At 40.1% G+C, this 16,843-nt stretch overlaps 1 protein-coding gene across 1 annotated transcript in view; it reads right to left on the minus strand.

The window, feature by feature from the left end:
- PTPRT (protein tyrosine phosphatase receptor type T) overlaps nucleotides 1-16,843 on the minus strand; it is a 560,054-nt gene that overhangs the window by 107,199 nt on the left and 436,012 nt on the right. Inside the window, exon 16 of the mRNA XM_054980796.1 lies at nucleotides 13,906-13,941. Coding sequence (XP_054836771.1) covers nucleotides 13,906-13,941 — 36 coding nt within the window. The remainder of the gene's footprint in view (nucleotides 1-13,905; nucleotides 13,942-16,843) is intronic.

Below are 16,843 nucleotides of genomic sequence, written 5' to 3' on the forward strand. Positions count from 1 at the left end.
ACTTCTGGAGTCTCAATATTCATCCGTAAGTAGTACTCCTACAAGTCAATCCCACAAAAACATAAATATATATACATGTAGGTAAAAAAACACTTCATATATTATTATTATAATTTTTCATGGAAAATATTTATTTATATTACAGCTATTATATTACAGTAACAAGCAGTAAGGAAGCTGTTTTTGAATTCTACTCATTTTTCTCATCACTGTGCATCATTAGAGTATCCAAATGTCACGATCCCCTTACCACTCATATTTGATTCATACTATGCTTTGTATAGTATAAGCACATTGCCCTGAATGAGTTGCATCTAGCAGACTTTGAAATTAGAGAATCACAGACAGAGGGTTTTTTTTTCTGGTGTGTGTGTGTTAATTTACTATAAAATTATCTGTTTAAGGCTGAAGGTCCCGGATTAAATCCCCACGATCTCATATTAGGTAACAGAAAATGTGAAAGACCTCTACATGAACTCTTCAGAGAATACTAACTTTGATAGACCAATCATTTGTCTTGGTATAAGACAGATTCATGAGGTTGTGTGCTTGATGCATCAAGATGGATTTGGTCATCAGATGCAGGGAGCATTTTATGGGGAACTACACTGTGGGCAAATGAAAACATGCATTAAAATGCTCTTTTTGTATCTCAGGGCAGCACATTCACACCCTACAAAGAATTTCATGAGTCAAAGGTGGAGGTGGGCAGAAAGAGGTCAAGAGCAGTAACACCATCTATGGCCCTATCAACATAAACAATACAAGGGCTCCCCTGCTCTGGGGTAATCCTATGACCGCAAGACACAAGTATCAACTCAGAATAATGTGTTAATACCCATTCCCACTTTTCTTTGAATAGCAAATTATGATAAAATTCTTTCATAAACATCATGCACTAAGGGACAAGGCTGAACACTCCCCCTCCCCCGAGTAAAAGAGAGAGAGAAAGAGAAATGGTCAAAAAAGAGGGACAAAAGAGTAACATCAAAGCAGATGAACAGAGCACTAAAAAAGGAAAAGAAAACTTAAGCTTGGGTTGACATATCAAGATTTTTTTTTAAAAATCTTCAAGCATTCCTGTAGTGTAATCCTTTGCCAAGTTACTTCAGACTAAGTTTATTGATTTCAATAAATGTTGGCTGGAGTAACTATGCACAGGATTGCACTGTAAAACTTCTCAAATTAAAAGTGAGCTCAAGAACCCATTTTGCAGTCCACCCAATATTGTTAATCTGCTGAAGAAAAAAGGTGTGTGTGTGTGTGTGTGCGCGTGTGTGTGGAAGGGAAGAATGTCTACAATATGATCAGGCTTTGGGGAAACAGCTCACATCTTGGATTAATGCACTGTCTTTAATACAAAAAGCAAAGTTTTGTTCCAAAACTCTTCATTTAATATCCACAGCCTCTCTCTGATTCTGAAATGATAGGCCTATCATATCCATTTATATTTTTATTCTGTTAGTCTTGGCAAGTGTGTAACATGATAAGACATCCTCTGCACAAAATAAATTATTTTTGGAGTGGTGTTTGCCATGGATTTAATTACACACACATCCAATCTCACTCTACTGGAGTAAAGGGTTGTCATTTTTTTGACATCTCCTAAGGATGGGTCCAGCATGGCTAATATCACTCTCTGCATTATGCCAGTGGTTAAGCTGGTTTATAGGTTTGTGTTTATTTTCATGTGTGTCTGAACTCTGATGTGACAAATGGCTCATTTCAAACTGACATGCTGAAGTATTATGTACATAGCTATAAATGATAGCTGATCATTTATCATACTGATTATACCAACTTAATACAACTGAGCATGTTATTCAGAAAAGAAGATTAGCTGTGTAATTTGATTTCCTAGTCATACTATTTTCCAAAAAAACCCGCAACTTGTGGTTCAAGAGCTACTCAATATGATTCACACTTTTGTGAATGAAGTGAGTTTACAGAAGTTATTTTTACTGTTTACCTTTCACTCAGCACCTCAGCCCCCACTCCCAACTCCTCCACAAGTCCTGCTGAGGGCCAGAGGTTGGGATGTGAACTTCAAAAATATGGCTTTTGTTCTGTATCATATTGTTCAGAAGGGCATGCTTATTGTTTTCATTAAATATCAAGAATATTGGTATCTTATTGGAAAGTCGTGTCAGGAGGAATTTTCATTTTAATTACTATTAGATGTTTGTCAAATATTTCCTATGATAACTTACATGTCCTTTCTAAAATTATAAAATGAGATTAAAGACATAACTTTTGAAGTACCTGTATTTCTCCTCCCACAAAGGTGGCAGTAGAGAGGAAGTGTACCCCAGCTGGTCAATAGTACATCATAGTACCCTTTAAACTTTAAAGGGCCATTATTTTCAATGGACAGTAGACCTGTTAGTGCCCACTGACACTAATGAAATGTTAAAAGGCCAATGCACTGCCATTCAGCTGGGGGACGCTCCATCCTCTCTGCAGGCAAGCTGCAGAACACAAAGTTCTCTTGATATGATTCCAGATATTTATCGGAAGTGAAATGTTTGAATCAGGAAATATTGTGAGTGACTTTTGTGCTACCAGATATTGCTGCTCTGGTCCCATACCAGAAATATCAGGCATCTAATCAGGCTGGCAATATCCAATTGCACTCCCCTAGTCAGGGAACCCCCCAACAGAATCCAACAAATAATGCGGAGAGGAAGATGGAAGCAAAAAAAGAGGGATTTAGCTGATATTGGCCTTCCCTTCATGCTGAGAGAGTTCAAGTCCATAAAGCAAACTCTTCTTATGAAGGGGCCTTGACTTGGATAGCCCAGGAGAGCCAGATATCATCAGATCTCAGAAGCTAAGCAGGGTCTGTCTTGGCTAGTAATTGGATGGGAGCCCTCCAACAAAGATGAGGATTGCAGAAGCAGGCAATGGCAAACCCCCTCTGTTAGTCACTTGCCATGAAAACCCCACCAGGGGTTGCCATAAGTCAGCTATGGCTTGAGGGCATTCTCCATCTTTATCATCTTATGAAGGGAGGGGGCAATTTTGACTGACTTTCTCTTCTTGCTGCACCTCCCTATGCAACATGGCATATTGTTCTAGAAGGACCCTTACCCTCAGCTCAAGGGGCTGCAGGGGACTCTGGGAAATTGGAAGGGCGGTAAAAATCTTTTTGAGAACTTGCACTGTTTGTGGAAGCTTGGATGCAATGCATTAAATTTCTCTCAGTACAGATGTTGCAATGTTGCCCTTTTCAAGATGTGTGGGGTTTTTTTTCTATTTCATCTTCATGTTTGCTTTTTTGTGGATGGTGGTCATATCTACTGTCCACAGGGAATAAGGGCCAATTCCTATGATTAAATCCCTATATAAAAATATTGGGGGAAAAACACTTAAATATGCTAGTGGCTCTACACGAAATAGAGAAAATGTTTGAAGGTGTTTTCTGTGGGTCAGCCTGATCCAGGTAATCTCTGCTTCAGCACCATCCATTTCTGGAGGCTGTTGGTCCTGGTATGCAGCTTCACATAATCAGGTAGTCCATATTTTTAATGCTTTCATACTTCATGTGCATACAACTCACATGCATATGAATACACATATGTCCTGTGCACAACTGCCACCATGCAGAGGCTGGTTCTCACATACAGCACTCTGAAGCAGCCGAATGGGGGATTATTGGTTCTAGTTAAGATGGTAGAACCACATATATTGTCTGGAGCTTCTTGGAATAGGTAAGATACAAATATAATAGACAGAAGGGAGTGCAGCAGTATCCCTGTACCTTCATTTCCCAAACTATTAACTTAAAATTAAAATAATTCATATTGTCATATAATGTACACTGCACAGTTTAGAATCAATATAATAAATCCTTTCTACACTTCATCCAGCAACTACAATGCTAATTTGGGGGCTGATGTAGCATAGTGGCTAGGAAAATGAGCTGTGAGCTCTGGGGTCCCCTGTCCAAGAGTCACTACTGCCATGAAATCACTAGGTGGCCTTAGGCAAGCCACTTTCTCTGTTATCTCATTCATTCCACCTCCCAAGCTGCTATCTGGAGATAATAATACTGACCTACATTTACAGAGTCATTGTAAGACTATAACAACATCATATCTGTGAATCTACTTTGAATACTGAAAGTGCTATATAGATGCTAAAAATTACTGCTGCTGCTGCTTTTATTACCACCACCACTACTTCTACTACTACTATTTTATACATGGAAATAACCCCATTTCTTACTCCAATGTTTTTTTTTAAAAAAATGGCAGTAATCATACTGTGCTTACACTGATTTCTACCAATTACCCACTCAGGACTTGGGAGAGCCCCCAAAAGGTATCAATACTCAGTCCCAGTGAATATTTCTCTCCCCCCCCCCCCGCCCCACATACAATAGCCCTCTTTTATTCAATCAATCATGTGATATATGGTTAATATATCTCTTTGTCTAACCATCTCTTTCAGGTTGTCAATCAAACAGATTTATTCTGGAAATGTTACAAGAAAAGGGACTCCAAAGCTTTCTTAGGTAGCTTGTTCCTTTGTTGAATTACTCTTACAGACTACATTTTTTCATAGACGTGTAAACCAAAATAGTCAGCTTAACCACTACTTTCTGACACACTCATTAGCTAAGATATTTTGATTATCTTAGCTAAAAGAGAATCACTTTCTCTTTTTTTAGCATCTGATATATTTGCAAATAATTTGCTATTCATTCCAAACTAAAAATACCCAATTTACCCTGTTTTTTTCTTTACAACATGTTCTTAATGAACTTTATTATCATATGTATAGTTATGTATTAATCTCCTTTCAACAAGTTGTCAACACTGTCTACTGGAGAATTCTGGAATTCTACAACAATGAAAGATAGTACAGAGAGTTACGATGTCGTATTATTAAAGACACTCATCAATCATTTTGCCTTGACTTCTTATTATGGATTATTTTACTGCAAATGAATCCATGGATCTCACCCCAGAAACAACCCTGGAAAAAGGTGTAAAATGGCAGCTCATTTATCACGGCTTGAGTCATCAGTTTTTAAATTTCCAATTTAAAACAGATCTATAAAATACTATAATCTTCAGATTAGACCAATTATGCTGAAGTTCAGTTATCATACATAATCATCTACTTTTTCAGCTCCATGGACTCATATGGTTGAGCTAACAACAGGGAATTAAGCACTCAACACAAAACTGCTATGTAATGTACAATGTATCTTCATTAGATCTGACTGTGGAAACAGAACCCAGCCTGTTGGAATTATGCATTTCTTCATTAACAGAAAAGAAGGCAAAAGAACTTGCATCAGCCCAGATACAAAGCTAGAGCAGCAAAAAAGCAGAACTATCCGCACGTGGAGGGGGCGGAGAAAACGATAACTAACTCCAAAATACAAAAATCAACACTCTAATGAATGAAGTAGTAAATACGCAAATACAAGGTCACAGTCAACAGGTAATTACACATCAATAAAGATGTAAACGGGATTACAATAAAGGCTGGAATAACATACAGGCAAGCTACTCCAAAGAATATGTACATCAACTTTGATCCAACAGGTTACAGTCTTTGACGTCCTTCACATTGCTGAATTACACGGTGAGTAGAAACAGGTAAGTCCACCAAATAAACATTCACAAATGGTCTCACGGACACAATGGTGATATTATCCTGTTCCTCCTTTTAAACAAGTATGTTGCAAAAGACGAATGGTCACAGAGTAAATACTCCCCGCCCAACAACCTGGGCCGGCTGTCGCCAGTTGTTTTGTACCACCGTGACTATCGTGTTGACTTCAAAGCAATAGACTGCTTATGACTGTGTTTGGGTAATTGTATAACCACTGGTGATTTCAGTTGCCGCCCCTGAGGAGGTGCTGTGCATGAAACAACTGGCAACAGCCGGCTCAGGTTGTTGGGTAGGGAGTATTTACTCCGTGACTATTGGTCTTTTGCAATATACTTGTTTAAAAGGAGGAACAGGATAATATCACCATTGTGCCCGTGAGACCATGTGTGAATGTTTATTCAGTGGACTTACCCGTTTCTACTCAGCGTATAATTCAGCAATGTGAAGGACATCAAAGACTGTAACCTGTTGGATCAAAGTTGATGTACATATTCTTTGGAGTGTCTTGCCTGTATGTTATTCCAGCCGTTATTGTAATCCCATTTACATCTTTATTGATTTGTAATTACCTGTTGACTGTGACCTTGTATTTGCATATTTACTACTTCATTCATTAGAGTGTTGATTTTTTGTATTTTGGAGTTAGTTATCGTTTTCTCCATCCCCTCCACGTGCGGATGGTTCTGCTTTTTTGCTGCTCTAGTCTTGTGGAGGAGTCTCCTTGGTAATTTTTTGTCAGATACAAAGCTAGGTTTGCCATCCCCTCACTAATACCAGCTGCCCCCTGGCCCTGCTCACTTGGTTGGTAGGGGGGAAGTGTGTGTGTGCTCTCCCACAGTCCCCATTGTACTGGAAACGAGAGGAGCTGCAGAGCTTACTGAAACCCAGCTCAGTAGAAATCACCTCCAAATGGGCAATTTTTTCAGCACAGCAGGGGGAACTGCAGGCCATGCTTAAGCCCTGTTCAGCAAAAATGGCCCATTTGTACATGATTTTTACTGAACTAGGGTTCAGTGTACCCTGTGGCTCCTCTGTTGCACTGGAAAGTTGCATGATTTTCTGGCACAATGGAGAAATGGGGGAGGTAAGTACCCTGCTGCCCCCTTACCCCCACCCCCCTGCATCCCTCTTTGGCCCCTGGGGTCCTGGCAAACATATACGCCAGTTCACAACTATTATCTCTGTGCTTTCTAGAGCTGAGTGAAACAATCTTTTGAGTTTCACCTTTGTTTTCATTACAATAAAAAGCCCTTTCTATGTGCTTTCAGCTTTGCTCTCAAAATGTTTTCATTTCATCCTGGTCAGCTCACCAAGCACTGCATTGGAAAGCTCCACATAACTTGGGAGCCTAAGGAACTGAGTGATTCCTTAAAGCATCTGACCAAGCTCAGAAAGCTTTGTATGTCTTGCAAACAAATCCTTGATCACCCATGGAACTCCCTGAATGATATTTTGCTTCAGTCATTTGTCCACATGTTCGCTTAACATAGGCAGAGGGCAGTGAAATCAGACCTGCTAGCCCACCCTCTGACTTCCACAAAGTCAGCCAAACATCTGCAGCAGGGCAGGGGATTCCCACAAGAAAAAAATAAATCCCAAATGGGCATTGGCCTGACAGCTTGACATCACATCTGGGGAAAATCTTGAAGTGATGGCACTCCTTTTTAGGAAACTCAAGGTTTTACCATAGAGTTCCCCACAATTCACAAAGAGGATTCACCTGACTTCCAGGTTTTCCCTAGAACAGTCATGAATATCATGACCCTGTCCCCATGTCCCCGCCTGCCATAAGCAAGAGCTTGGGAACCCTACAGAAGTACAAATGTCGAGACACGGACCTAGCAGGAGCGCAGTCTCTTTCCCCTTTACACATGTTCTGTGAATGCACAGGTGAATGTTTAGAGGACAAAAGCTCCCAGACAAATCTATGGTGGGATTCCTGTGAAGATAAAATAGGAGAAATGAACCTCCTATATTCTGCTTATATCTTTGCAGAAAGAGGACACAACTATGACAGAATATTTATCCTGCAACTGCTTTGGGCTAGTTTCCAGAAAAAGGTCATGATAATCAATCAGTAACACCTTGGTATACAACCAAAGGTCACTAAAATGCTCAAAATACAACATCAAACTATCTAGCCTATGACAGGCCTCATATATTCATTTTTAAATGAACAAAATACCCTCTCACAATTACCTTCCATAATTCCTTCTTTATAAAGTACATCCCAGTGTTTTTTGCTGCTACCAGCACAACTGCTCACTTTATATGTTACAATTTGTTCTTACTGCAAATCAGCTCAACTTTATACATTTAGGAACTAGACTTATTTGTCTAGAATTAGTGATATTGGTGTAAATCCAACAATGAAGTAAAGAAAACTCTAATGCCCTTCAGTTTTCTTAAGAAGATGTTATGATTTTCACTGATCCCCCATCCTCCCCTAGCCTATGGCTGTACAAAAACTTGTTTTTTGGGGGGAGGCACAGTGGACCAGAAACAGCTCAGGGGTGGGGGGAACTGTGGGAAGAGAAAACAGGCGCAAATTGGCACTACCTGTAAAGAAAACTTAAACAGTTAAAATTTTCATAAAGTGGTTGGATACATTCCAGTGAATCCAAAAAGACGTAATATCCAGTTTGGGTCTCTGAGTGCTCCATTGAACTCAAGCAAAAATGAGAATAAGGGAATGGCCTTGGGGTAACATTTGTTCTTACTGCACAAGTGGGAAAGACATTGCAATGTAACTCCAGGGTGACCATGACATTTCCATCATTTTGGGAAGAAATGGCATGCTAACAGCCCACCCTACTGCCTTGCCAGTAATACTAGTTGCAGCCTAAAAATTTTTCCTGCTCCTGGCTCAGTGTGCCCCCTAATTTGTAGAGCCATGGTGTTCCAGGACTTCACTCCACACACTCTCCTTCCTAGATTGTCTGCTCATAAAGCCCAGAGATCAACCAACTAGTATGCTAGTAGGGGAAAAAATACTTCACACAATCTTCTTAAAACATGGGGTTTCTTTAGTGGACAGGCAGTCATTCCCCCACAGCAATGTTGTTGTCATTTACTTCAAAAACAGCCTCTCTAGCCCTCTCCCCTTGAAAGATTCCTCCATGGGGAATAATGGACTAAGTTTATTACAGAATTGTAGGTGGGGAAGAGCCAAATACAAAATTGGTATTGGAGGACCCAAATATACAGAATATTGATATTTATGGCCTTCCCAATATTCATTTATTTATTACTTTCGATTTTTATGCCACCCTCCCTGCACAGAAAAATGCCGATTTTTTTTTTAGTGTACATCCCTAGAGCAAACTTTCCCCAGCAGGTGATCAGAAGCTGACTGCCAGATGATCCATCTTCAGCTGGGAGCTGATTTCTGACAGCTGCAAGTAACTTGTTCCTGAGAATGCAGCTGAATAGGCTGCAAACAGTCAAATGGCCTGTTGATTAATTGGCTGCTTGATCATCACTGGTGAATGGGAAGGGAGCTGAACTGGTGAGTATTCAAGTTTCTCAGAGTGCCAGATTAGGATCTGAGAGACTTAGATTTGAATCTCCACTCTGCCATGGAAGCCTGCTGGGTGATCTTGGGCTAGCCATGCCCTCTCAGTACAAACTACCTCACATGTTGTTGAGAGGATGCAATGAAAAAGGGCAGAATATTGTAAACCACTTTGGGTCTCAACTGGGGAGAAAGGTGAGGGTATTTATTTGTTTACTTCATTTATACCCCACCTTAACCCCCCACTGGAACCCAAGGTAGCTTAACTGAATTACTCAAGAGGACTTTTTACTCAGATAGGAGGACCATACTGTATGAAAGTGGTATTAAAGAGTTACATAAGTAAAGGGACAGGGGACTATAGACTTTACTATTATGTACTGTCTGTAATTGTAAGTATGATCCTACTGGATAGTTTCTATGTTGTTTAATATGTCAGCCTCAGAAGTGCTTGTACGCTGTATTGTCGAAGGCTTTCACGGCCGGAGAACGATGGTTGTTGTGGGTTTTCCGGACTGTATTGCTGTGGTCTTGGCATTGTAGTTCCTGACGTTTCGCCTGCAGCTGTGGCTGGCATCTTCAGAGGTGTAGCACCAAAAGACAGAGATCTCTCAGTGTCACAGTGTGGAAAAGATGTAGGTCATTTGTATCTACTCAGGAGGGGTGGGGTTGAGCTGAGTCATCCTGTAAGAGTTTCCCAGGGTGTGGAATGCTAATGGCGGGAGGCTTCACTGTATCCTGAGGAGGTTCTTTTGCATATGGATTGGTACTTGATGTGCTAATCTTCTCTGCAGGGCTATTGTCGGGGATAGAATGTTTTGTTAGCCTGGTGTTCTACCAGCTGATAAAGGCAATACTACAGTGATCATGAAAACAGAGGAATACAAAAAGAAGATTAAGGAACTCCTGGACCCCTCCACCTACAAAAAACTAAAACGAGATCCCTCTTGCAAAATCACCAGGCTAACAAATGCGCTGATCAAGAATTCCTCACTACATCCCGACACGCACAGAAAAATATGCAAGACTGAAGCACAGCCACCTAGACTATATGGACTCCCCAAAATACATAAGGATTCAGTCCCACTCCGACCCATTGTGAGTGCCATTGGTTCACCGACATATGAATTAGCTAGACATCTGGCAGATCTCCTGCAGGACCACATCGGGAAAACCTCGTCTTACATCAAAGATTCAGCAGATTTCATCAACAAAATCAGTTCTCTGAAACTCAATCCACAAGACATACTTGTCAGTTTTGATGTTGTATCCCTGTTTACCAAGGTTCCAGTAAAAGACACTATTGCACTTATTAATCAGATTTTCCCAGAAGATGTAACAGCCTTATTCCACCATTGTCTGACAACCAGTTACTTCCAATGGGACAATGAATTCTATGAACAGATGGATGGGGTGGCCATGGGGAGCCCACTCAGCCTGGTTATAGCAAACTTCTACATGGAACATTTTGAAAAAACAGCTCTAGAATCAGCACCCCACAAACCTAGTGTATGGTTCTGGTTTGTGGATGATACATTTATCATTTGGAGACATGGGGAGGAAGAATTGATGGGGTTTTTGAATCATCTCAACAACATCCACATGAACATACAATTCACAATGGAGAAAGAAATCGAGGGAAAACTCCCATTCCTGGATACCTGGGTCATCCGCAAAGCAAACGTTCAGTTAGGTCACAAGGTCTACAGGAAACCAACTCACACTGATCGGTACTTACACAAAAACTCCAATCACCACCCCCGACAGAAAAGAGGCATAATGAAAACATTAGTGGATTGTGCAAGACGGATATGTGAGCCGCACTTTCTCAATGAGGAAATTAATCATCTAAACCACGCACTTCAGGCAAATGGCTACTCCAGAAATGAAATCCGAAGAGCAATCAAACCCAGGATGAATCAAACAACCAAGGAAAAACAGTCTCCTACAGGAAAAGTGTTTTTGCCATATATCAAAGGAATTACTGATCAGATGGGAAAGCTTATGAAAAAGCATAACCTTCAAGCAGTATTCAGACCCACCCGAAAAATACAACAGATGCTACAATCAGCAAAAGACAGTAGAGACCCCCTCACCTCTGCAGGAGTATACCGTATACCCTGCAGCTGTGGACAAGTTTACATCGGGACCACAAAGCGTAGCATCCAGACAAGAATAAAAGAACATGAAAGACACTGCAGACTTGGACAACCTGAAAAATCAGCAGTGGCTGAACATAGCCTAACGCAAACAGGGCACAGTATCTTATTCCAGGACACCAAAATACTGGACAACACTTCCAACTACTTTGTCAGACTGCACAGGGAAGCCATTGAAATTCACAAGCATAAGCAAAACTTCAACAGGAAAGAAGAAACCTTAAGAATGAACAGAGCATGGTTTCCAGTTCTGAAAAACACCAGGCTAACAAAACATTCTATCCCCGACAATAGCCCTGCAGAGAAGATTAGCACATCAAGTACCAATCCATATGCAAAAGAACCTCCTCAGGATACAGTGAAGCCTCCCGCCATTAGCATTCCACACCCTGGGAAACTCTTACAGGATGACTCAGCTCAACCCCACCCCTCCTGAGTAGATACAAATGACCTACATCTTTTCCACACTGTGACACTGAGAGATCTCTGTCTTTTGGTGCTACACCTCTGAAGATGCCAGCCACAGCTGCAGGCGAAACGTCAGGAACTACAATGCCAAGACCACGGCAATACAGCCCGGAAAACCCACAACAACCATGCTTGTACACTGTTTAGGATTTCTTCAACTCTGTATTGGATTCTTGTAAGATTTAAATCTCTGCAAATTTGCACTTATATACCCTATTGTATTGTTTATTGAAATGTGTTTGAAATTGACTGTACTGACTCATACTGTGTAATTTGCTTTGAGTCAATAACATAAATAAATAAGTAAATAACATAAATAAGAGATAAAAATACATAAAAATATTATCGCCTCCATTTTACCCTCCACCATTTTATCCTCACAACAACCTTGTGAGGTAGATTAAGCTGAGAGTATGTGATTGGTCCAAGGTACCAGGACAAACTTCCATGGGAAAGTGGGAATTTAAACCTGGATCTCCCAGTTCCCAGTCCAGTACTCTAATGACTTCAATACTGGTTATCTCTGGTAAAACAGAAATAAATAATAAATAAACATTAACATTTTGAATTATCCTGTGCTGATCACAAAGTTTGGATTGTACATATCTGCTCTAACCCTAACCCTAACCCTAACCAAGCTAAACAGATGTCCAATAGGGGTTCTTTAATTGTAAGTATATGATGCAGGCCACATGATAGGGTGAATGAATGACCATATTTGTTTCCATTTGAAGAATCAGGAGTATACCTACACTACTGCTTGTTTCATAAATATCTGGTCCTTCAGCCAGATGCACGTAGATGAGGGTCAGACTAGACATGATAATTTTTAATGATTTAATTTGGGGTTCCCCTGACCTGATTCTCATTCCGCTCCATCAGTTACTGGGAACTAATTTCTCAAATGCCCAAGTTTAGTCTCCCACCAACCATCTTCCCAAGCTTAAACACCCCTCCAGTATCAGGGAGAAGGTGGAATCTCCTTCTCCCCCTGTACTCCTGTTCCAAACTGTACTGGGGCACCTGAGGAATTTGGAAAATTAGTTTCCAGAAGCTGTCATTTGATCCAGGAGAATTGCCCACCTCAACTAGTTAAAAAAAATCCCCTCTAGGTTGGCTTTCTAACTCCTGTCTTATAGTATGTCTGATCCTTTTGATACCTTTCAACCTTTCTCCCCTTCCCCTTGTTTTCTACATATAGCTGATCACAGACCCTAGTATCATGCTTCAGTCTACAAAAGTTAGATTATTACAGTATTTTACCATGAAAATCTCATTCTTAATTTTGTGTTACTTTTCTATCTATTGTATTCTGGGACCACCCAGAGGTTTTCCCTTTCTGTTATACAATGGGGACTATTACCAAAAATGCTACATGATTATTGCACAAATGAGGAGCCCCATATTCTGTCTTCAAATTTGAAATATCTGTGCATCAGCTTTCTGGACACAACCTATTTAATTTGTTAAAGTGGGTGGGTAACAGAGAAGAACATAGATTTTAGGGCCATTATTCCTATGCCTCTAAATATCTAAACTTAATAATGAAAAATGGCATGATGAAAATTGTCCATGAAGGCATAACCCCCTTTTTTTTTTTACTGAAAGGGGAATCAATTAAAAAATTGAATTCCATAATGTGGCTCAAAGGCATTTCATTTAGTAGACTTAGCACAAATGTATTTCTGTCTCTGTGTGCGTGCGTGTGTTTTACAAGGGCGGAGCTCAGGCAATATGCTCCTGATGGTCTCCTCTGATTTTAAGCCTCTCAGATCCATTATTGTTGTTCATTTTAACCCTTTCACTGTCAAACAGAACTGAAGACTATAATATTGCTTTGGATTTTTTTTTTGTTTAACTATTGTTTGTGACCACACTGCAGTAAACAAGCTTTTAAGGAATAAAGCCAGTCATGTTGCATGCTTTTGATGCTGCATGTCTGCTAAAATAATTATGCTTCGCACTCATTGATTTAGCAGTGTTGAAGGGAAGGTGTTTATCATTAAAAAGGGTACTTAACTCTAGGAAACAACAGTTTGGGAGGATGCCTGTTAATGTTCTACTGAGCCATTGTCAGACAGGATGACTGTGTTTTGCTCATCAACAGACTATTGTGCATCATAACAGTCTTCTTACCTAACAGTGTGGTCGATGGAACAGTGTCTGATGATACTTTGAGATGAAATTCCAATTGCGCACAGAACACGGATCAATGGAACCCAACAGAAGGTCAACAGGAGAAAAAAACGAGGAAAACAATATATAAATATAAGGTTAGCTCTTCCCAACATTTGAGAGACTCGGTTCTTCATTGGCATATTTTGTATCTCTGCAGGGTAAATGCACAAAAGCAAACAGAATCAAGAATAAAGTCTGGCATAAGTACCTGAATAGTAGGAATTCAACAAAGATTTGCTCTGAAGGGTTTTGCTTTGGACAGAAAATGAACAAGGAGAGGATGGTGCTAGGTAGGAAAGACATAAGGAAGATACTTTAGACATATGTAAAGTGAGAACAGGGAGAAAAATCTCCTCAGAGAACTAGGTAGCATTGAACACAAAGGGCATACCATTAAAACAATTAGAAGAAAGCATAGTCCATGAGCTGTTCAGATCATTTTCCATTGTATAAATATAATAGACTCCAAGCACTTCAATATTGTTCATGTGCAGCAGGGTGTTCTGCTTGCTACAAATGTTCTCCTACCACCGTAATTTCAGGAAAAGAATAAATTCATAGCTAAAAATGCAAATCAGCTTAATTATATTGGCCTAAAATACGCTAATTGGATGTGGGCTTTCTGCCATATCCATCAGTATTACTGTAATATATACCTTCTGTAAAGGCGGGGGGGGGGGTGGAATTAGAATTAGAGGTTCTTTAAGAAATGGCTGTGAGGATTATGCTGAAGGGACACATGATGCTGAACAACTACACCAGTTTACAAGCTGCAAGTAGATGATGCCTATTAAATAGAAGCTCTGATGTGAATTAGATTGTTACATTTCAATGTAAATGTTGCTATGCCTCGAAAGTCCTCCTGTCTATCCTTCAAGCCTCCATGTCCCTCTTTTTGATTGCTTTTAGGACCAAAGCCCACTTACCCTACTTGCTATTTTACTCTATATTGACTACATAATATTCTCTAACTTACCAGCCACTCCTGATCTCTGCCTCATACTATTCATCACATGTCGGGCAAGTGCGACTTCGAGAAGCCTGTAGAATGCTTAACATATACTTGGCTTTATGCATATGTTTGGTAGTAATAGGAGAAGAAAGGAACAGTTTTACAGAGCTACATTTCAATAATTACTAAGCTCAGAGAGAAAGGTGGCAGGACAACTAAAACAGTTCATCTTCTAAACCTATCACCTGACAGTTAAAGTTACTTCCAAGTGAATGTAACTGGAAACAGAATTCACAAGGTAGGACCCAGACTGGGAGACAAAGACATTATCTTCTTTGTAGGAGACACAGGTAACTCCATCCCTGGCTAATTTCTATTTAAGATAACCACACTGGGGGGAAGGCTAAAGCTCCTTCACATTGCCATGGTCCTGACTGTTGGAGGAACTGCACACATGAGGAACTGCAGAGAACATGCAAGTAATGAATGCTTGTGATGGAGTTCTAAGGTGGGGTCTGGGGTCCCCTAGAATATCAAATCTTGCAAACAGCCTCATGGGAAATGACCCTATGTTCTTAGAAGTTCTAATAAATTTGTGTTTGTAACCTAACACAATAATCTGTGTTATTTATATGTAACCAGGATGATAGATTTTCATTGCCAAGAATGTAACATGGCTGCCATGTCTCACCCAGAGAGTGATATAATATAGAGGCCAGTATCTGCTCGCACAAAGATGGTCATTCTTATACTCTACATCACTAAATGGTACCCCTGCCTTGAACTTCAGTCTTCTTTAACATTTTTTCCCCAGATGGGTAGGAGCAGCATATAACCAAACAGAATGATCCAGGAGATGGATGACTAAATCCTTCTCTCTGATATATTAGCTTGTATGCACAGGTGAGTTTTTAAACACAGATGGGTACTTTTTAATACACACAATCATCCACCTCTAACATTTAAAAAAGTAAAAAAATGAAATGAAGATTATAACCTATGCAGAAGATTTCTATTTTAATGCATCTTGGAAGCCAGCGTATCCAATGACCAGTCTGTACTCAAGTATTTATGATAGTCTGATCACCTCTCAGGGCATGATGTGATTTGTAATCCTGGTTTTTCCAGTTACAATTATATATTTATTTCCAAATTCACCATGGTGAGAAGCGAGTGAATGTAAAAATGACAATCAAAAATGATGCCAGCATAAGAAACGTTCCATAATACATCATATTCAGTATACATCAAAGTAATTTCAGAAGCAATTTCTGCATCTCTAAAGTAAACAGTGCTTACAAATGTATAAAGGCTCATCAGAATTGCTCCATGGGGTGAACAGTGCTAATCTAGCAGAGTTTCAGGTAGACTTGCATCAAGCCTTCAAAAATTATTCCTGCACTTTTGAGGGAGGGGAGTCAAGCAATTTCTCAAAAAAATTGTCCCCTGGGGAACTGAAGAAATTGTGTGCTAGCAGATCTAGTGACAGCAAGGCTCTTTATAAGTAGGGAACTGTACCATATATAATTCAGTTGATGGCATTTTATCAACCTAACAGAAGAGGTACAATATTTTTAGTGGATTCAAATTAGAGATGAGCACGAACAGGAAAAAAAAACGAACATGATGTTTGTTGTTTGTTGCCATCCACGAACAGGGATTCATGAACATCGATGGACATGACATATTCACGAACATGTTTGAAGTTGGAGGTTCGTGGGAGCCAGAATGGCCCCCTTGGGACTTAGCTGAACTTGAGCCAGGGAAAGGAGAGTCCATGGGTCCTTTCATGTCATTTTCTCTTCACAGTGGCAAAAACTGGATTGTCTGCTGGAAGCTAATTGAGGAGTTACAAACTGACCTCCCCAATGTCTAATACCCACCAAATTTGCAGGGGAAATAGTACTCACTGTCCTCTGAAGACCCCCCCCCAAGTTTCAGACA

The sequence above is a fragment of the Eublepharis macularius genome, chromosome 5 (assembly GCF_028583425.1).
Source record: "Eublepharis macularius isolate TG4126 chromosome 5, MPM_Emac_v1.0, whole genome shotgun sequence".
Lineage (NCBI taxonomy): Eukaryota > Metazoa > Chordata > Lepidosauria > Squamata > Eublepharidae > Eublepharis > Eublepharis macularius.